Source organism: Balaenoptera ricei, chromosome 2 (assembly GCF_028023285.1).
Source record: "Balaenoptera ricei isolate mBalRic1 chromosome 2, mBalRic1.hap2, whole genome shotgun sequence".
NCBI lineage: Eukaryota > Metazoa > Chordata > Mammalia > Artiodactyla > Balaenopteridae > Balaenoptera > Balaenoptera ricei.
This window is the reverse complement of record NC_082640.1, coordinates 30127870-30150670: the sequence shown is the minus strand read 5'-3', so window position 1 is coordinate 30150670 and position 22801 is coordinate 30127870. Positions and strand designations below refer to the sequence as shown.

The following is a 22801-nucleotide window of genomic DNA, read 5'->3' as shown; positions in this document are numbered from 1 at the left end:
TAGGAGTTCTCCATATATTCTGGATATTAATCCCTTTTCAGATACATGATTTGCAAATATTTTCTCCCATTCTGTGGGTTGCTTTTTTAATTCTGTGGATAATTTTCATAAAGTGCCATTTGTCTATTTTTTTCTTTGTTAACTGTGCCTTTGGTGTCATATCCAAAAATTCATTGCCAAATCCAGTGTCATGAAGTTTTTGTTCTTTATTTTCTTCTAAGAGATTTATTGTCTTAATTCTAAGATCTTATTGTAAGATGTATGTCCTTGACCCATTTTGAGTTAATTTTTATATATGGTGTTAGTAAGGGTCCAACTTCATTCTTTTGTATGTGGATATCCAGATTTTCCAGCATCCTTCGTTGAAAAGAGTATCTGTTCCCCATTAAACGGTCTTGGCACCCTCATCAAAAAACAATTGACCATATATGTTTATTTCTGTGCTCTCTATTCTGTTCCATTGGTCTGTATGTCTGTCTTTATGCCAGTACTTAACAGGTTGGATTAATGTAGCTTTGTAGTAAGTATTGAAATCAGGATGTATAATTCCTCCAGATTTGTTTTATTTTTTCAAGATTGTTTTGGCTATTTGGGGCCGCTTGAGGTTCCATATGAAAATCTGGGTGGGTGTTTCAATTTCTACTATAAAAATGTCACTGGGATTTTGATAGGGATTGCATTGAATCTTCAGATCACTTTCAGTAGTATTGACATTTTAACAATATTAAGTCTTCCAATCCATGGACATGGCATGTGTTTCCATTTATTTATGTTGTCTTTAATTTCTTTCAACTCTCATTGTACAAGTCTTCCACCTCCTTGGTTAAGTTAATTCTTAAGTATTTTGGTTTTTTTTAGGCTGTTTTAAATAGAATTGCTTTCATAATTTGCTCTTGAGATTGTTCGTTGTTTGTGTATAGAAATGCAGTTGATTTTAGTATATCGACTTTGTATCCTGCTACTTTGCCAAATTCATCTATTAGTTCTAGCAACTTCATTCTGGAGTATTCAGGGTTTCTACATATAAGATCATATCATATGCAAAGATAATTTTACTTCTTCCTTTACAATTAGCATGCCTTTGATTTCTTGGTTTGCCTAAGTGCTCTGGCTAGGACTTCCAGTACTATATTGAATAGAAGTGGTGAAAGTGGGCATCTTTGCGTTGTTCCTGATCTTTGAGTATGATGTTTGCTGTGGGTTTTTCATATGTGGCTTTTATTATGTGGAGGTAGGTAGTTTCCTTCTGTTACCGTTTGTTGAGTGTTTTTATCATGAACGTGTGCTGAATTTTGTCAGATGTTTTTTCTTCATTGACTGAGATGACCATGTGGTTTTTCCTTCATTATGTTGATGTGGCATATTACATTGATTGATTCTTATATGTCGCATCACATCATTGGTGTATAATTCTTTTTTTTTTTTTAATTAATTTATTTATTTTTGGCTGTGTTGGGTCTTCATTTCTGTGTGAGGGCTTTCTCCAGTTGCGGCGAGCGGGGGCCACTCTTCATCGCGGTGCACAGGCCTCTTACCGTCGCGGCCTCTCCTGTTCCGGAGCACAGGCTCCAGATGCGCAGGCTCAGTAGTTGTGGCTCACGGGCTTAGTTGCTCTGCGGCATGTGGGATCTTCCCAGACCAGGGCTCGAACCCGTGTCCCCTGCATTGGCAGGCAGATTCTTAACCACTGTGCCACCAGGGAAGCCCTGTAATTCTTTTAATATGCTGCCGAATTCCATTTGCTAGTATTTTGTTGAGGATTTTATCTCAATGGTCATAAGGCATGTGGATCTGTAGTTTTCTTTTCTTGTAGTGTCTTTGTCTGGCTTGGTATCAGGATTATGCTGGACTCACAGAGTGAGTTAGGAAATATTCCCTCCTCTTCCATCTTTGAGAAAAGTATGAGACGGTTTGACAGCTCTTTAAATGTTTGGTAGAATTTACTAGAGAAGCCATCAGGTCCAGGGCTTTATTTATTGGGAGATTTTTGATTAATAGGTCAATCTGCTTATTAGTTATGGGTCTATTCAGATTTTTTCAAGATTTAGTCTTGGTAGGTTTTGGGTTTATAGGAATTTGTCCATTTCATCTAGGTTATCCAGTTTGTTGTGTATAATTGTTAATAGTGCATTGTTACAATCTTTTTTATTTTTGTAGAATCAGTAGTAAGATCCCCACTTTTATTTTTCATTTAGTAACTTGAGTCCTCTCTTTTCTTCTTGGTCCATCTAGCTAAAGGTTTATCACTTTTGTTCATCTTTTCGAAGAACCAACTTTTGGTTTCATTGATTTTTCTTTATTATTTTCCTCTTCTCTATTTTGTTGATCTCTGCGCTAATCTTTATTTATTTATTTATTTTCTTCCTCCTGCTAACTTTTGCTTTAGCTTGCTTTTTTACTAATTCCTTAAGGTGGACTTTTTGGCTACTGATCTGAGATCTTTCTTCAGGTAGATATTACAGCTATAAATTTCCCTCCGAGCACTGCCTCACTGCATAACCTAAATTTTTCTTTGATCCATTGGTTGTTTAAAAGTGTTTTTTTAAATTTCCACAACTTTGAATTTTCCAGTTTTACTTTTGTTTTTGCTTTCTTATTTTATCCCACTGTGGTCAAAAAAGATACTTAGTATGATATCTACCTTTTAAAATATGTTGAGACTTAATTTGTAAAGTGTCCCACATGCACTTGAAGAATGTGTGCTCTTGTTGTTGGGCAGAGTGCTCTGTGTGTATCTGTTAGATCTAGTTGGTTTATTGTGTTAGGGCCTCCATTTCCTTACCTATGTCTGGTGGTTCTATCCCTTAGTGTGAGTGGGATGTTGAAGTCTCTATTATTGTAGAACTGTGTGTTTTTGCTTCTTATGTTTTAGTCATTACGTATGTAAATACTTATAATTGTTATGTCTTCTTACTGTATTGAACCTTTTATTAATATATAGTGTCCTTCTTTGTCTGTTGTAACCTTTTTTTGATTTAAAGTCTATTTTGTGTGAAATTAGTATAGCTACCTTGCTCTCTTTTGGTTCCAATTTGCATGGAATATCTTTTTCCATCCTTTCACTTTCAGCCCATTTGTGCCTTTAGGTCTTAAGTGAGTCTCTTATAGACAGCATATTATAGACATGTTTTTATCCATTCTGCCAATCTGTGTCTTTTGATTGGAGAGTTTAATCTGTGTAAATTTAAAGCCCCATAACTTTTTTGACCCTCATTTCCTGCATTCTTGTTTTTGTGTTTAGTTGATTTTTTGTAGGGAAATGTTTAAGTTCCTTTCCTTTTGTTTATATGCTAGAGCAGTTTTCTTTGTGGTTACCACGGGAATTACATTTAACAGCCTAAAGTTATGAGACTCTAATTTGAATTTATAGCAATTTTAGTTTAATAACATATATAAAATCTCTGTTCCTTTACAGCTCCATCTCAGCCCTTTTTGATTGCTCATGTTATAAGATTACATCGTCATACATTGTGTGCCCAAAAACATAAATTAAAAATTCTTTTAAATGTATTAGTCTCCTAACTTATGTAGAAAAAAGATTTGGGGTTACAAACTAATTTACAGTAATACTAGCTTTTATACTAATCATTTTTTTCTTTAAATCTTGGTTTCTTAAATCATAGAAAAGAAAAAGTACAGTTACAAGCCATTGTAAGCCATAGTACTGGCTTTTATAATTGCCCATGTGTTTACCACAGTTGAGATCTTCTGTTTCTCCACGTGGCTCCAGGTCACTGTCTAGTGTCCTTTCATTTCACCTGCAGGACCCCCTGAGTACTTCTTGCAGGTACAAAGGACAGTTTTGCTGCATATAGGATTCTTAACTGACAGGTTTTTTTCCTTCTTTTAGCACTTTGACTATATCAGGTCTTTTGGCCTCCAGAATTTCTGATGAGAAATCTGCTGATAACATATTGATGATCCTTTGTGTGCGACAGCTCCCCTCTTTCTTGCTGCTCTCAGGAGTTTCAAAAGTTTGGTTACAACATGTTTCAGTGTGGCTCTCTGAGTTCATCTGACTTGGAGTTACTGAATATTTATATTCATATCTTTCATCAGATTGAAGGAATACTGGCTAAAAACTTCCCCAGTATTCTCTCTGCTCATTTCTCTCTCCCCTCCTTCTGGGACTCCCATGATGCATATCTTGGTCCATTGGCTGGTGTCCCACAGGTCTTTTTAGGCTCTGTTTGCTCTCCAGTCTTTTCACCTCTCTTGTTAATTTCCATTGTCCTGTCTTCTCTCTGCTCAAATCTGCCTTTGAATCCCTGAAGTCAGTTTTTCACTTCAGTTAATGACTTCTCAGCTCCACATTTTCTTTTTGGCTTCTATCTATCTTTTTATTGATGATTCCAGTTGTTCATACATCATTTTCTTGACTTTCTCCATATTTTCCTTTAGTTCTTTGACCTTCTTTAATAGTTGTTTTAAGGTCTTTGTCTAATATATCTACCAGTAGGTCTTTTTCATGGCCAGTTTCTGTTGATTTTTTTTTTTTTTCCTTTGAATAGTCATACTTTCCTGCTTCTTTGTATGCCTTGTGGTTTTTTGTTGAACACTAGACATTTGAATCTAGTAATATGGTAACTGGAACTCATTTTCTCCTCCTCATAGTTTGCTGTTTTTGTTTCTTTGACTGTTGTAGGCTGTCCCTTTCTGTGCCAAAGCTCAGACTGAGGTGTAAACTAAATGTCTTCTTAGGTCTTTTCTGAGCCTCTCCTTGGGTACGCACATTCACTTTCTGAGTTCTCCTGTATATGCAGTTGATTTTGAATGTCTGGCTTGCAAAAGGGGGAATAAAAGGGCAGTGGCCCTTTAACTCTTCTGGAAGTCACTTCAGCTGGAGGAGTTGTGACAGGGGGGGCGGGGGGTGGAACAGCAATGGCCGCCCATTTCTGTGACCAGAAGCAGCATCTTTTTTGCCCACCCTGGCTCCCACAAGGTGCTCCATTCACAGCTGCTTGGGTGGAGAATAGGGAAGAGGTAGCTGTTACTGTGCTAAGAGCCAAAATTAACCATAACTTGCTGTTCAAGCCTTCAGTAGACTTCAGAGTTCCAAAATAGTTACTTCAGACAGACTCTACAGTACAGCTGTTGTCCAGGTGGGAAGGGAGATCCTGGTGCTTCTGCTCTGTCATCTTTCCAGAATCTCAGGACCTTTTTAAGAAAATAGAAATTACTTACGCTTGTGTGCTGACGGGAATGACCTAGTGGAGATGAAAAAGTTGATGTTGTGCCCAAGTAAGCTTGAGTTTGCTGACAAAGGACTGCGTGCTGAGCCTCGGTCATCCATCCCATTGTTTCCTGCCATCCTGCTCAGGACAGAAAACATGTTCTGATGTTCTTGGTGATACTAGTTTAAGCTTGAGCCAGAAAGAGCTTTAAAAGCACAGTTTCAAAAGTCTGTCAATCACTGTACCCAGTTTCCTATGCATTTCATCCCACGTTTAACTGCTGGTTATGGTTTCTTGCCTGCAGTGCTACAACTGTGAGGAGGAGGCCATGTACCACTGCTGCTGGAACACATCCTACTGCTCAATCAAGTGTCAGCAGGAGCACTGGCATGCGGAACACAAGCGCACCTGTCGCCGGAAAAGATGAAGGCTGGTTCTTTCTGGAGAATCACTGACGATTATTCTTCTCAGACACAGCGGTTTTTGTTTCCAAGAAGCCAAAATTGTTTAGAATTTGCTTCCCATTTTGCACCAGCCTTTAAACACTTTTCGTGAAGAAATTTTGCACAGTAGTTAAATCTTTTGTTAATGCTCCTCTGGAGTTTTTCAGGGGGTAAAAGTAACATCAGTGGAGGGTATTATTTTAAATAAATTTTAATTGAGAGTTTGTTGCATTTTCAGCAAATTTTAAAACATTTTTAGGTTTTACAGAGATTTTAACCTTTAAACAAAACAGATCTTTAAAAAAAACAGCAGGTGAATACGAGTGAGTTTAACAAAGAAACATTTAAAATAGATCTGAATGTAAGAACTACAGAACTGTTTCAGAAATAAAGCATACTACCTTGATGTGAAATTTATTTCTTAACCTTGTTGAGCTGGTTTTGTTCAGCTTAATTTACTGTTTAAAGGCATTATCTATTGGTTATGCCAGTGGGTATATGATTGATTGAATTTAGGGAACAGGGTTGACACAGCAGGTGCTAGTCCTGCATATTTTTTCTTAAATATTTCCCAATTGTGTTTTTCATTATTTCTTTTCAATATATAACTTTTATAACAAATTATTAGCTTTGATCTTGTAGTTTAAAATTGCAGGGAACTGGGGTAATCTTTTACTGAGCTGGATCTTAGAGAAAATGAATATTTAAATTTTAAAGTTTGCACATTTCATCTTTGTCCTAACATGAGTGCTTGTAACAAAATAAACAAAAATAAAATAAAAAGCCAAAAACTACCTTTATCCATACATGAAATTATAGATGAGGCATACAAATTTCTTTAATGCTTCCCTTCCCTCCCCAAATATCATCTGATTGATTGATTGATTGCCTATTATCTGGTGTCACCTCTTACATTGTAAGTAAGTTAATACTGAAAGGAAAGAAAGCACTTAAGTTTCACAGAAGCCGTTATGTTTGTAGTAGTGGGTCATTGCCTACTAATGAACTCCACCACTGTACACAGAATGAAGAATAATGCATGTTAATTTTCTTGTATTAAAGATGCCGTGATTTGTAAAAAGTCTGTATTTTGCGGAATGTCTGGATTAAGAAGCATTACCAATAGGAATGGATCGATAGTTGAATAATGATTTTTTTTATACATAGACATATAAAATACAGCCAGGAAAACTTAAATTACTTTTTACAAAAAAAAAAAACAAAACTCAATTTATGTTTTTTCAAAGACTGATCTTAGACCAAGTCAAAATAAATTCCCATTTATCATTTATTTTTAAGGTTAGAGAAATAATTTGTAAATATTTATTTAGACCTTTGATATTTATTAAAGCAATTAATTACACACCATGTAAGTGAGAGAATCAGGAGAAAAACCTTTTAAAAAGTTTTCTCCAGGTTTGTCAGGGTCACTCTAAAGAGCCTTCTGTGAAATGATCATCCATCCAGTCCTGATGCTGTTACAGATGGTGGTGACACAAGTTAATCGACAAGCTACTGCCCAGTGGTGCCCAATGGCTTGTAGGATCTGCCCAGTAGCCCCATTTCAGCACCGTACCTGGATTACGCAGGGACTCGGCATTCTCGGTCCCTCCTTGTTGCTGTGTGATTTGTCAGTGTTGCCACGGTGCCATGGTCTGAGCGAGACGACGTAACCACGAACACTTAACCTTCTCTGATTGATTGATTGTTTTTCAAGTTTTAAAACTTCGATCCACCCCTATGAGAGCAAGTTATTGTGGAACTATTTTTGGTGTAAAATCATTCCAGAGTGTGTACTATTTACCGATAGCTGCATGAAAGTAAGATTCGTGTTACTTTGGCTTTTTTGTCTCCGTTGACACGGTTGCACATTTCCAAGTTACTACAGCGTGAAAACTGTGTGTTAAAAAAAAAACAAAAAACAAAATTAAAAAAAGAGATTGTGGCCTGGTTTTGTAAAAGTTTTAGGTAAAATTACAATTGATTGTTTTAGGAATCATTATTAAAAATTTTCTGCAATCATAAAGCTATATCAAGGTGTTGAGCTTAGCCACTATGCACATTGTAATTATTCATCGTGGCTGTCCAGTTCTATGATGCATTCTGGCATTTTGTAAGCTGCTCTGACTAGCAATATATAGGTTCATTTAATGTGTTAACATTGGTTAATAAATGTATTTAAAAAAAAACTGCCTTTAATTTGTTGATTTAGTGCATTCCCCTAGACCAAAACAAACACAACTGTATCACATGGTAATCATATACTGTGGGCGATCCATTGGTGACTGTTTAACTTTATATAAAATCAGTGTGTTAAAAATAATTTACTTAAACATTTGTTTAAGTTGAATTTACTTTTACCAGTTGTCAAGTTCAGGTTTGTTTGACTACAAAGCCCCTTTTCTGGGTAAACTTATGCTAGGCTGAACCTAAAAATAGATAGAAAATTATTCAATGAACATTTGAAATTAGTCAATATCATCAACTTCAATACATCTAGAATCACATCCATCATCTCACCTTGCATCACTGCACTCCTCCAACCAATTCACATGATGCCAATCTCAATTCAAGCCAGCGTCACCCTCCTGACCAGACTGTAATGTAGTAAGTGGCTCGACCCTCTTCTTTGCCTCCCTAATTCAGTGGTTCTCAAACTTTTGACATCAGGATCACAAGAGGGCTTGTTCAAACACTGCTGGCCCCCACCCCCAGCATTTTCATCGCCGACAAGTTCCCAAGTGTTGCTGATGAGGGCATCCTTTCATAACCACTGCTTTACTGATGAAAATAAAAACACACTTTCATGAACAATATCCATAAAGTTACAGTATTTTACAGAGTCCTAGGGCCCATCTGTAGACTTCCCCCCACCCCCCAGAAGGATCCAGGTCCCTTAGGTTAAGAATCCTGGATCCAGTGAGATTAGAGAAGCAAAAATAGGAGAGGTAGCAAGAGTCCTGTTACTGTGATCTAGATCAGAGCCTCTCAAATGTTCATGTGCACACAAATCACCTGCGGATCTAGTTAAAATGCAGACTCTGACTTAGATGGTCTGGGGTGGGTGGAGCTGGTGACTCTGCCATTTCTCATAAGCTTCCAAGTGATACTGCTTGTACTGGCCAGGGATTACACCTGAGAGGCTAGGTCTTAAAGGATATGATATGTAAGTGCTCAGAAGTTTAACTACTACTACCACACTAAATTATAAACTATAAAACAATGCTGTCAAGTGAAATTATGTAACGTGAGGTACCTAAGAAATTTAAAATTTTCTAGTAACGATACTAAATATTAAACCATTAAATAATCATATTAAATATTTAACCGTATTAAGAAGGAACAGGTTAATTTTAATAATATATCCTACTTAACCTAGTATATCCAAAATATTTCAATATTTAATTAATATAAAAGTGAGACATTTTATATTCTTGTTTTATACTAAGTCTTCAAAACCCAGTGTGTGTTGCATGCTTTCAGCACATCTCCGTTCGGACTAGCCACAGTTTATTCACGTGTGGCTGATGACTACCCATGTTGGACAGAGCAACCTAAAAACAAGAGCTTTGTCTTACCAAGTAAGGGCCCCCATCAGCACCTGACCTGTAGTCAGTATGCATTTAGCAAATGTTTAGTAGAGGTCCTCCTTGAAACCTAGGAGCTGACAAGAAAAAAATTAATCAGTTTTCACCAGAATTTGACCTCTCTGAGGGTAGGCTTAGTCTTTCAGAGTCTGAGATTTGAGAGCTTAAAAATCTTCCAACAACCTCTAAACTGACATTGCAAGTAGGTAGCCCTGGAAAGTTACCTAAGGATCCCTATGGCTCTACAGGGCAGTCTGAAAACCTTTATCTACTCCAACTCCTTAACCTCATATTGGAGAGAAAGCTGAGACCCAGAGCTGCTCAAAGTCACGAACCAGGTTCCTGATGACATACCTCCTGTTCTACAGCCCCATGAAGATGGTCTGTGGCTTAATAAAGTCTTGCAATGATAAATAATCCCTACCTCCAGGAACAGGAAAGAGTATAACTGGAGGTATAGACTGCTAAGGAAATTTAGAAGACACAGTGTAAATATTATTCATTCATTTACTAAATACTTGAGCTCCTACAGCATTTGTGTTAGATGCTAAGTGTATGATAATGAGCAGAACAGACATATTTCCTGTCTCTATGTAGCTTATATTCTAGTAAGGGCATCAATCAAATAAGTACAACTTTAATTATAACCCAGAGTTGGGTGCAATGAAGAAAAAATATGGGACTGTAGGATACAGAGAAAGCATACAACAGGAGGGGAAAGAATTAGGGAAGGCTTAAAAAAACCTGTACGTAAGCTTGAACTTGAAAGGTGAGCAGGAGTTAGCTGGAGAAGAAAGGCATTCCAGAGGATCCAACATTGATTTCGGAAGATTCATTTTTTTCCTTCATATTTTTACTATGAACATAACTTTTAAAACCAGGAAAAAAAGTTACAGAAGAAACAAAATTCTTGGCTAGAGCGGTCTGCAGGGTTAAAGGTTACAGGAGAGTAATTTTTTTCAAGCAATGAGAGATTTGACATGGTTAAGGAAGCCATCAGACAGGAAGCAGGAATGAGGGTGACGCCATGAGAGAATAACTAGAGGGTAACCTCACAGTGACTGGAACACAAGATGAGACGGTTCAAAACGACAGATGATAAAGAAGTGAAGATGTGAGAAGCCTACTCTTGAAAACTGCTCGTGAATGGGAGGGAAATTATGTTTAGGACAAGAAGAGGCATAGACAAGTGATATCAGCATCACTGTGGCATAGGGTGTTCCTCCTTTTGTCCTTTTTCAACAAAGAATTAGGGCACCTTTCATGAACACAAGCACCTCTGTGGTTGCTGTGGGAACCAGCACCATATGCCAGGGGACCGGTAAGGGGTCTTGCCCACCTCTGCATCTGGTAATAGGGTTAGGGTTAGACCTTGATATGGGCTGTGGAGCCCATGGGGCAATAAACTTGCCTGACCCTTCTGGCTGCAGTTGGGAAAAAACCTGGAGAGTGTTGACCTGGGCAGACACCCACAGAAGATAGAGAAATTGCAGAAATCCAGCCTTTCCTAGGGGAGATTCCAGCATGTCATTGGAGAGGGAGAACGTTTGGATGCAGTGGATCTAGAAGAACTTTCTCAGCACTGCACCCCACCCCCTCCCCCCCCAAGGAATCACTGCATACAGAGGATCTATCTGACAGTGGTGACCTCTTTCACAAGAGACAAGGAGAGCGATGAGTGAGTACCTAGCTAGCCAGTGGTGTGGGAAGCAGCTGGAGAACCTGTCTCTCCAGCAGCACCCAGAGTACTGAAGCAGGACTTCCATGACTGCCAAGAGGGAGGAGATCAGGAAAGAAGCAGATAAAAATATCAAAGGTCTTTAAAGCGATGCAGTTCCTGCTAACTGAACTCAGCAAGAAGACCACCCATGAGCCTCTGGGAGTGCCACTCCTGGGGATCCCCTTACCAGGTCCATGGGCATCCCCAGTGCCCTAAGAGATAAGCTCACACTTTCCCCCACTCTGCAGCCAGCATCTTGTGCGTGACTCCTGAGTGCAGCAGCAAAAGCAAGCTCCAGTAGACAGAGCGTGTGATCAGAGAACTGGCCAGGGTCTGTGGGCAAAGGAGAAGCCAGAAACTTGGGCTGTAGCATCACCTTCTCGAAAACAAAGAAGCCAGTGGCCAGTCTGGTGAGTTGTAAGAACCAAAAAAGATACAAAAGCTTTAAAAGTTTGCCACAAAAGGGAACAAGCAGAGTGGAACAAGGGTACCCAGAAAAAGGCAGAATTAATGACAATACCAACAAACAGAACGCCCCATTTGAAGACAACTAGCAAAGATTTGAGGAGGTGTCTGCTACTTCAAATGCAACAGCAGCAACACAAAACTACAAGGAACATGAAAAATCAAGGAACCATGTCATCGTTAAAAGATAATAATTCTCCAATAACCAAGCTTAATGTCATGGAATTTTGTGATCTAGTTGATAAAGAATTCAAAATAGCTGTTTTGAAGAAACTCAACAAGGTATAAGAAAGCTCAGAACGACAATTCAATGAAATCATGAAAAGAAAAACACTGGTTCAAAATGATATTTACCAAAGAAATAGAAATTATAAAAAAGAACCAAGGAGAAATTCTGGAGCTGAATAACTCAATGAATGAAATGAAAAATGCAGCAGAGAGCATCTGCAGTGGAGTCCAGCAAAGGGGAGACAGAATAAGTGCGTTAGGTGACGGGAATTTGAAATAATCCAGTTAGAGGAGAACAAAGAAAAGGAGAAAGAATGAAAAAGAGTGAAGAAAACCTATATGACCTATAGGATTCCATCAAAAGAACAAATTGAATAACTGGGGTTTCAGAAGGAGGAGAGGGAGAAGGGAGCAGAAAGTTTATTTAAAGAAATAATAGTTGAGAGCTTCCCAAACCTGGAGAGGGAATGAACTGGAAATCTACATTCACAAAGTTAATAGATCATCCTATTTTCTCAGCACAAAAAAGACCTTCTTCAAGACACATTATAACAAAACTATCAAAAATCACAGATAAAGAATTCTAAAAGCAGCCAAAGGAAAAAAAGACTATAATCTACAAAGGAATCCTCATTAGCTATCAGCAGATTTCTCAGCAGAAACCTTATTGGCCAGGAGAGAGTGGAATAACATATTCAAAGTTTTGGGGAAAAAAACCAACGCTGCCAGCCAAAAATGCTCTCTCAGGCCAAGTTACCCCTCAGATATGAAGGAAAAATAAAGATCTTTGTAGACAAAAGCAGAGGGAGTTCATCATCCTAGATCTGCATTTCAAGAAATGCTGAAAGGAGTTCCTCCATATGAAATGAAAAGATGCTAATCAGTGACATGAAAACATAAGAAAATATACAACATACTGGTTAAGGCAAATATATAGTCAGACTTAGAAAACTCCAACTCTGTAATAGGATGGTATGTTAATCATTTAACTGTAGTGTAAAGATCAAAGGAAAGGTATTAAAATAATTACAGATACTACAATTTGTTACTGCATACACAATATAAAAGAGTTAAATAATGACATACAAAATTTTAAAAGGGGGAGTCAATAAGTGAAGATTTTATAGCTGATCAAAGTTAAGTTGCTATCAGCTTAAAATGGACTGTTTTATCTATGAGAGTTCTTATGTAAACCTCACAGGAATCACAAAGCAAAAACCTAGAGTAGATTAAAAAGGGGGAAACAGAGAGAACCACCACAAAAAAATCACAAATTTACGAAGGTGGGCAGAAACAGATGGAAAGGAAACATTGGAAATGCAAAACAACCAGAAAATAATTAGTAGGATGACATTAGTAAGTCCTTGACGCTAAATGTAAATGGATTGAATTCACCAATCAAAAGCTAAAGAGTGGCTAGAGGGATTGAAAAAAAAAAAAAAAAAAGCCACACAAGACCCAACAATATGCTGCCCACAAAAGACCCACTTCAGGTTTAAAGACACATAAGCTCAAAGTGAAGGGATAGAAAAAGATATTGCATGTAAGTGGAAAGCAAAAAAAAAGAGCAGGGATAGCTATACTTATATCAGACAAAACAGACTTTAAGCCAAAAACAGTAATAAGAAAGAAAGTCAATATTTAATGATAAGGGGGTCAATTCATCAGGAAGATAAAAACAACTATAAAATATAAAATATATATGCATCCAACATCACAGCGCCTAAATATATTAAGCAATAGTAACAGAACTGAAGGGAAAAATAGAAAAAAATACAATAGTTGGGGGATCCAATACCCCACATTCAGCAATTGTTAGATTATCTAGACAGAAAATACCAGGAAATGTTGAGTTTGAACCATACATTAGACTGAACTGAACTAATGGGCATTTATAGATATTCCATCCAACAGAAGGAGAATACACATTCTTCTCAAGTGCATACAGAACATTCTCCAGGATAGATCTATGATATGACACAAAAAATGTCTCAGCAAATTTAAGAAGACTGAAATCATACCAAGTATCTTTTCTAACCACAATAATGTGGAACTAGATATCAACAACAGAGGAATGCTGAAAAATCTACAAATGTGGAAATTAACACACTCCAGAATCACCAATGGGTCAAAGAAGAAATCAAAAGAGAATGAGAAAATACAGCAAAACAAATGAAAATGGAAACAAAACATACCAAAACCTATGGGTTGCTGCAAATGCAGTTCTGAGACGGAATTTTATACCAATAAATGCATATATTAAGAAAATGGAAAGATCTCAAATAAACAACATAACTTTACACCTCAAGGAACTAGAAAAAGAAGGAAAAATGAACCCCAAATTTAGTGAAAGGAAATAAAGATCAGAGCTGTAATAAATGAAATAGAGACAAGAAAAACAATAGAAAAAAAACAATGAAACTCAGAGCTGTTTTTTTGAAAAGATAAACAAAATTTACAAATCTTTATTTGTAAAAAAACAAGAAAAAAAGAGAGAATGAATACACAAATAAAATCAAAAATGAAAGGGAAGAGGTTACAACTGGTACTACAGAAATACAAAGGATCATGAAACTATCATAAACAATTATACACCAGTAAATTAGATAACTCAGAAGAAGTGGATAAATTCCTAGAAACATACAACCTGTCAAGACTGAATCAGGAATAAATAGAGAATCTGAACAGACTAGTAACAAGTAAGGAGATTGAATCAATAGTCAAAACTGAAGCAGACTCACAGATATAGAGAACAAACTAGTGGTTACCAGTAGGGAGAGCGAAGGGGGAAAAAAGGGTTATTATGGGATACATGAAATCATGTGTATAAAACTTTTGAAAATTGTAAAGCATTATAGAATTTAAAGAATCTTTCATTCAACAAGAAAAAAGAAAGAAAAAGAAAAAAACAATTCTAAAATTTGTATGGAACCACAAAGACCCTTAATAGCCAAAGCAATCATAAGAAAGAATAACAAAGACAGAGGTATCACACCTCCTGATTTCAATCTATATTACAAAGTTAGAGTAATTTAAAAAGTATGGTGCTATCATAAAAAGAGACACAGAGAGGTCAATTGAACAGACTAGATAGCCCAGAAATACCCGCCTCCCCCATTTACGGTCAACCAATATTTGACTAGAGAGCCAAGAACACTCAATGGGAAAAGGACAGTCTCTTCCACAAATGGAGCTGGGAAAGCTTGAATAACTACACAAAGAGTAATGAAATTGGACCCCTATCTTACACCACTTACATAAATTAACTTGAAGTGGATTAAAGACGTAAGCATGAGACCTGATGATAAAACTCCTAGAAGAAAACATAGGAAAGAAACTCCTTAACATTAATCTTGGTGATGATTTTCTAGATATGACACCAAACGCACAAGCAACAAAAGCAAAATTCAACAAGTGGGACTACATCAAACTAAAAAGCTTCTGCACAGCAAAAGAGCCAATAAAAAATGAAAAGACAAACTATGAAATAGGGAAAAATATTTGCAAAACACATATTGGATAAGGATTTAATATCCAAAATATAAACAACTCATACAACTCAATAATAACATAAAAGCAAACAATCTGATTTAAAAATGAGCAGAGGAACCAAATAAAAATTTTTTTCAAAGACATGCAGGTGGCTGGCTAACAGGTACATGAAAACATGCTCAACATCATCAGTCACCAGGAAATGCAAATCAAACCACAATGAAATGTCACCTCACACCGTTAGAATGGCCATCATCAAAAAGACACAAGAAAACAAGTGTTGACCAGGATGTGGAGAAAGGGAACACTTATGTACTGTTGTTGGAAATGTAAATTGGTTTAGCTACTATGGAAAACAGTAGGGAGGTTCCCCCAAAATTAAAAATAGAACTACCATCTGATCCAGCAATTCCACTCCTGGGTATATAGCCAAAGGAAGTGAAAACAGGATATCAAAGAGATATATGCATTCCCATGTTTACTGCAGTATTCACAACAGCCAAGATATGGAAACTACCTAGGTGTCTGTCAGTGGATGGATGGATGGATAAAGAAGTTGTGGTACTTATACACAATGCAATATTATTTAGCCATGAGAAAGAAGGAAATGCTGACATTTGTGACAACATGGATGGACCTTGCGGTCATTATGCTAAGTGAGATAAGTCAGACAGAGAAAGACAAATACTGCATGATCTCATTTAAATGTGGAATCTAAAAGAGCCAAACTCATAAAAACAGACAGTAGAATGGTGGTCACCAGGGACTGAGGGGTGGGGGAATTGGGAGAAAACTTGCAACCAATAGGCAAATAAGTTTTGGAAAACTAGTACGCAACATAGTGATTACAGACAACAATACTATATTATAAACTTTTGCTAAGAGACTAGGTCTTAATTTCCACCACAAACAATTATGTGATGTGATGGATGTGTTAGCTAACACTACAATGGTACCCATATTGCAATATATAAATGTACTAAATCAACATGTTGTACACCTTAAACTTATACCATTTATATGCCAATTATATCTCAATAAAAATAAATTTTAAAAAAGAAGAATACATTTATAATTTAACAAGGAGAGCTGATTGACAGAGAGCGCAAAGGTGCGAGTCTTCTACAATGTAGAATTTTTAAAAATTATCTTTTGTTTAGCTCTTTTTGGTGGTTCAAAAATAATTATTAAATAGCAATTATGATAATAGTACATCTGACTATAGACTGTGGTCTGAATTCTATTATTTATGGAATATAACTTCATAAGAGTTTCTGTATATTCACCACACAGCTCTTTTTTTCTTTATTCTTTTAGCCAAAGAACTTTTATTCCACTGAACCAACTATCTTAAAAAAATTTTTTTTTGCATTTAAAAAATATTTTTAGAACAGTTTTAGTTTTACAACAAAATTGAGAAGAAGGGACCAAGATTTCCCATATGTCCCCTTCCACCACACATACACAGCCTCACCCATTATAGACATCACTCACGAGAAGTTTCTAAAATTTTTTACCAAGGATGAGCCTACATGAACACATTAATCACCTAAAGTTCGTAGTTGACATCAGAGTTCACTCTTGGTGTTGTACATTCTAAGGGTTTGCACAAATGTGTAATGACATATATCCATCATAGTATCATATAGAATGTTTTCATTATCCTAAAAATCCTCTGTGCTCTGTCTAGTCATCTCTCCCCACCACCATCCCTGGTAACCACTAATCTTTAAATTGTCTCCATAGGTTTGTCTTTTCCTGAATGTCATATTGGTGGAATCATACAGTATTTAGCTTTTTCTGATTGGCTTCTTTCACTTCGTAATTTATCATTTAAGGTTCTTCCATGTCTTCTTGTTATCTGAGAGCTTATTTCTTTAGCACTGAATAATATTCCACTGTCTGGATTTACTTCAGTTTATTTATCCACTCACCTACTGAAGGCAACTATGAATCAAGCTGCTATAAACATCTGTGTGGAGGTTTTTGTATGGACATAAGTTTTCCTTTGGGTAAACACCAAGGAATGTGATTGTCGGATTGTATGGTAAGAGTACGTTTCATTTCGTAAGAAACTACCAAATTGTCTTCCAAAGTGGTTGCATCATTTTGCATTCCCACCAGCAACGTATGAGAGTTTTTGTTGCTTCACATCCTCGCTGGCATTTGGTGTTATCAGTGCTTTGGTTTTTGATCATTCTAAGTAAGTTGTGTAGTGTTATCTCATTGCTGTTTTAATTTTCATTTTCCTGATGAAATATGATGTGGAACATCTTTTCATATGCTTAACTGCCATCTGTATATCTTCTTCGGTGGCATATCTAATCAGGTCATTGGTCCTCTTTTTATTTGGGTTGTCCATTTTCTTATTGTTGATTTTTAATAATTCTTTGTATATTTTAGATAAGAGTCCTTTATCAGATGTGTCTTTTGCAAATATTTTCTCCCAGTCTGTGGCTTGTCATTTCATTCTCTTAACACTGTCTTTCACAGAGAAGTTTTTAATTTTAATGAAGTCCAATTTATCAATTTTTTTTCATGGATCATGCCTTTAATGTTATATCTAAAAAGGCATCACCATACTGAAGATCATCTACATTTTCCCCTATGTTATCTTTTAGGAGTTTTACAGTTTTGTGTTTTACACTTTGGTGTAAGATCATTTTGAGTTAATTTTAGTGAAGGGTGTTAAGGTCTGTGTCTAGATTCATATTTTTGCATGTGGATGTCTAGTCATTTCAGCACCATTTGTTGAAGATACTATCTTTGCTCCATTGTATTGCTTTTGTTCCTTTGTAAAAGATCAGTTGGCTATATTTATGAGGACCTATTTCTTGCCTCTCTACTCTGTCCCACTGATCTATTATCTATTCTTTTTCCAATACACACTGTCTTGATTACCAAGGCTTTATAGTAAGTCTTAAAGTCAAGGTGCATAAGTCCTCCAAATTTGCTCTTCTCCTTCAATATTGTGTTGGCTATTTTGGGTCTTATGACTCTCCATATAAATTTTAGAATCAGTTTGTCAATATCTACAAAATAATTTGCTGGGATCTTATTGGGATTGCATTGAGTCAAGGTAGGAGGAATTGACATCTTGATAATATTAAGTCTTCCTACCCATGAATAAGGAATATCTCTCCATTTATTCTTTGATTTTGTTCATCAGATTTGTGTAGTTCTCATGTAGTTTTTATATGTATTTCACATTTATACCTAAGTATTTCATTTTGGGAGTGCTAAAGTAAATTGCATTGTGCTTTTAATTTCAAATTCCACTTGCTCATTACTGGTATATAGGAAAATGATTGGCTTTTGTATGTTAACCTTGTATCCTGCAACCTTGCTGTAGTCACTTTTTAGGCCCAGGAGTTGTTTCATTGATTCTTTTGGATTTTCTCCATAGACAATCATGTCATCTACAAACAAAGCAGTTTTATGTCTTCCTTCCTAATCTATGTATCTTTTATTACCTTTTCTTGCATTGTTGCATTAGCAAGTACTTCCAGTACAACGTTGAAAAGGAGTGGTGAGAGGGGAATGTCTCTGCATTGTGCCTAATCTTAGTGGGAAAGCTTTGAGTTTCTCACCATGAAGTATGATTTCAGCTGTAGGTTTTTTGTAGATGTTCTTTATCAAGTTGAAGAAATTATCCTCTGTTCCTAGTTTACTAACAACAAGAGCATCAACAAAGTAGCAATACTGTCTTCAAATCTATGAACATAGGATGCATTTTCTTTTACTTATATCTTCTTTAATTTCTTTCCGCAATGCTTTACAGTTTTCATTATACCCAAAGTGATCTACAGATCCAATGTAATACCTATCCAAATTCCAAAGACGTTTTTGCACAAAAAGAAAACCCCATCCTAAAATTCATATGAAATCTTAAAGGACCTCAAATATCCAAAACAACCTTGAAAAAGAAGATTAAAGTGGAAGGATTCACACTTCCTGATTTTAAAACCTACTACAAAGCTACAGTAATCAAAATGACATGGTATTGACATAATACTGACATAGGAATCGCATAGAGAGCCCAGTAATAAACCCCAGCATATATTTTCAAATAGTTTTTGACAATGGTGCCAAGACCATTCAATGCAGATAGGACAGGTTTTTCAACAAATGGTGCTAGAAAATGATATCCACATGCAAAAGAATGAAGTTGGAGCCTTGCCAACACCATATACAAAAAATACCTCAAAATGGATCAAAGACCTCAATGTAAGCCCTAACTCTATAAAACTCTTAGAAGAAAACATAGGGTCAAAACTTCCCATATTAGATTTGACAATGACTTCTTAAATATGACACCAAAGGCACAGGCAACCAAAAAAACAAGTAGAAAAACTTGGCTTCATGAAAATTTTTAAATTTTGTGCATTGAAAGACACTATCTATGGAAGGCAACCCACAGAATGGGAGAATATATCTGCAAACCATGTATCTGATAAGGGATTTATATCCAGAATACACAGAGGACTCCTAAAACTCAAAACAAACAAACAACTCAATTCAAAAATGGGCAAAGGACTTGAACAGACATATCTCCAATGAAGAGCTACAGACTGTCAATAATCACATGAAAAGATGTTCAGCGTCACTAGTTATTGGGGAAATGCAAATCAAAGCTATGAGATACAACCTTACATCTATTAGAATGGCTACTATCAAAACAAAACAAAACAGAAAATAAGTGTTGGTAAGGATGTGGAGAAATCAGAACTCTTGTGCACTGTTGGTGGGAATGTAAAATGGTGCAGCCACTGTGGAAAACAGTATGGCGGTTCCCCCTAAAAATTAAAAACAGAATTTTCATATGACCCAGCAATTCACCTCTGGGTATAAACCCAAAAGAACTGAAAGCAGTGTCTTGAAGAGATATTTGTACACCCATGTTCATAGCAGCATTATTCAACAATAGCTAAAACACGTAAGCAACCCAAATGTCCATCAATAACCGAATAAGTAACAGAAGGCAGTCAGACGTCAGAGACATCCGAGTAGTGTCAGTCACGGTAGATAGGGAGCAATGCCCCAATAACAGACCCTGAGTTCCTGAAGCTCAAAATTTCAACTCTGAAGGCCAAGGGGACATCCAGAAACCAGGCAGCAAGGCATGTCATTGAGAGATCAGAAGACAAAGGTCACTGCATGGATCCAAAGACCCCTCACCTTTATCCACCTGCAGAAGACACACTTCTCCCCCTACTCTAAAAACTCTTGAGGGGAAGAGCAGGAGAGGGGAAGTTAGCTCAAAGACCCAGTGTTCTTGTCCACGAGAGACTGCACCTGACCTGGGAGGACAAATTCTATAATCAGTTTAGACCAAGCTTTCCTTTGAACCAGGTCTGTTCAGTGAGTGAGGTCTCAGGTAGTAGGCAAGATTAGGTTTGAACAAAACAAATTATTACACATTCTTTGTTTAAAAAAAAAAAAAAAAGGAATGACAATCTACTGTTTTCTAATTCATTTTAAAGAGGATCATAAAGATTAAGAAAGATCAAGCTATAATTCTTATAACCTTTTAGTAATTCCGGCCACCGAGTACCTGCTGCTGGAGAGTGAAGACATGCCATGGAGCACACCTTCTCCATTTGTTTGCCTCCAGTTTAAATCCTGCGATTTGTGTTCAGTTTCTTTCCGCTGTTGGTCTTTAGGCCAGAGAGTGGGAGCTCTTCTTATAAATAAATCACTTCCAAGCATTTTATCCTGGATTTTACAAGAGTTTGCAGTAAGTTTTTCAGAAGCATAAAGAATGGTCTTAGGCACTGCCCGAGAATCCCAGAGGGCCTCCCCAGACCCAGGCACCTTCTTGGAGAGTGGCTGTGACATGCCCCCCCACACTGGGGGGACTCCTCACCTGGGCCTGTGTGTGTGGGGGGTGCTCCTCACCTGGCCTTTGGGCCGAGAGCTGCATCTGCTCTGCTCTTGCTCCTTATCCTGGCTGCCCTGAGCCTGGGTCTGAACAGACAAAATACATAATTAAGAAGGGCTCAGAAAAAAGGATGAGGGAAGAGTGGAAAGGTGGGAGGGGAAGTTTACCTGGCAGAAGTTTCCGCGTACAAGTTACGTCTCACCGCCTTTTGTGCTAACCGTGCCCCTTGGGAGAGTAGCAGTCAGTGAGACCTGCCATTTCAGGTCCCTTATCCGTGTGGACGCTACCTTTTCCCCCAAGTCTGTCTTTGCATCCTTCACCTCTGTCTCTAGAACCCTTCCTGCAGCTCTGGGAGTAACAGATGTCTCCAAGCCCCTACCTGTCCACACGCATTTTTTTTTCTTTTTTTAAGCATCCAGCTCAGGTCCCATACCGAACTTTTCTTTGCAAATCAGTCCTTTCCCTCTGGTCTGATGTAATAATTAGGACTGGTTCCTTTTATCCGCAGAAATGGCATAGTATCTTGATGCTATACACATTCCTCTGGTCTCCTAGAAAGCCGCTGGTTCCTCCGGAATTCTGTTTGAGAGCATACAATAAGAGATGAGATTTTTTAAAAGTAAGTAAGTTTATGCACAATTGGAATGCAAAGCGGAATCTTTTCTGGTCTTGTAATATTAAGAAGTACAAGGAAAGTGCCTGATCAGTAGCAACATACACTTATCAGAATGACTATCTCCAGGCCCTCCAGAAAGTCTGGAGCCTAAGACGAGTGAGGCTCGTGGAAAAAACCAACTAAGCAGGAGAAGTAACATGGACTGAAAGCATCCTGTGCTCAAGCACAACAAACTCCAAAGCCACACAAGGTGGGTAAATTCAACCACATAAACATAAGAAAGTTCATCATGGCAAGAAAAGTGAATTAAAAAAAAAGTGACACAAAGGGGGAAAAAAAAAATTTCAACTCATCACAGAGGGCCAATCTCCCCAACTAACAGAAATCACAGCAATCAAGAGGAAAAAGTGTGTAGAAGGACAACGCTAAAGAGAAACAGTCACGACTCCCATGCCGATATAAACACGTATCAAAGATTTTACAACTGGTTCAAAGGAGGATTCCAAGAACACCACAGATGCAGAAAACAAGGAATTCTGAAGTGAATTTACAAATAGATGTGAAACAGGTCTGTCTACAGGGACACAATGTGCATTTCTATGGACAAGAATAATTAGTATTATTATCAGTCTTCCACAATTTACAGATTGTAAAGTAGCTCAAAGACAGTAAAAGGCAGAGAACCTGGATAGGTGAGTTAGACAGATCTTCCAATAATCTTTTTTTTTTTTTTTTTTTTTGCCTTTTAAAAACTTTCACAAGGGACACGAACAAGCAGTCCACAGAAAGAGAAATACAAGTAGCCTTTAAGATATTTTTAAAATATTCAAACTTACTTATAATGAGATAAATGCTAATTAAATCGATACTTTCTGTCGTTGAAGAGTTGCTGGTGAAAGTGAAAAATCAAAGTGAAACCACTATGGGGCTCTCTGGCAACATCCGTCAAAGTTACAGATGCATTTACCCGATGACTCATCAGTCCTATGTCCAGAAATCTACCCATCAGATATGCTTGCCCACAAGTAAAATGAACTGTTTTTGTCATAACAAAAGTTGATTGGAAAAGGCTAAGTGTCCACTGACAGGAATGGAATTAGGGAAGATGGAATGCTGTGACGCTTTTTAAAAAATAGCAGCTGTCGGCGCCAACATTACAGAGCAGAGTGTATGGTAGACTACCTTTGGGTTAGAA

The 22801-nt window shown here is 37.1% G+C and overlaps 1 protein-coding gene and 1 long non-coding RNA gene across 18 annotated transcripts in view; one reads left to right on the top strand and one right to left on the bottom strand.

Annotated features, from left to right (window-relative positions):
* Positions 1 to 7786, top strand: part of ZMYND11 (zinc finger MYND-type containing 11) — a 129516-nt gene extending 121730 nt beyond the window's left edge. For 13 of the 16 annotated variants that reach the window (XM_059912253.1, XM_059912254.1, XM_059912261.1 and 10 more), the window contains one exon: positions 5479 to 7786. In XM_059912253.1, the coding sequence (XP_059768236.1) occupies positions 5479 to 5601 (123 nt within the window). In that variant the 3' untranslated portion in view covers positions 5602 to 7786. The remainder of the gene's footprint in view (positions 1 to 5478) is intronic. The other 3 variants (XM_059912260.1, XM_059912266.1, XM_059912267.1) reach the window with 1 other exon arrangement.
* A 360-nt stretch (positions 7787 to 8146) lies between these two features.
* LOC132360287 (uncharacterized) lies at positions 8147 to 21547 on the bottom strand. 2 transcript variants are annotated; one of them, XR_009501067.1, is made up of 4 exons: positions 21158 to 21547; positions 21008 to 21076; positions 20664 to 20824; positions 8147 to 8398 (listed from the first exon to the last, which is right to left on the bottom strand). It is a non-coding gene; the product is annotated as an uncharacterized LOC132360287 (long non-coding RNA). The 2 variants fall into 2 exon arrangements; XR_009501068.1 differs by lacking the exon at positions 8147 to 8398 and adding an exon at positions 9255 to 9281.
* Between the last annotated feature and the right edge of the window lie 1254 nt (positions 21548 to 22801).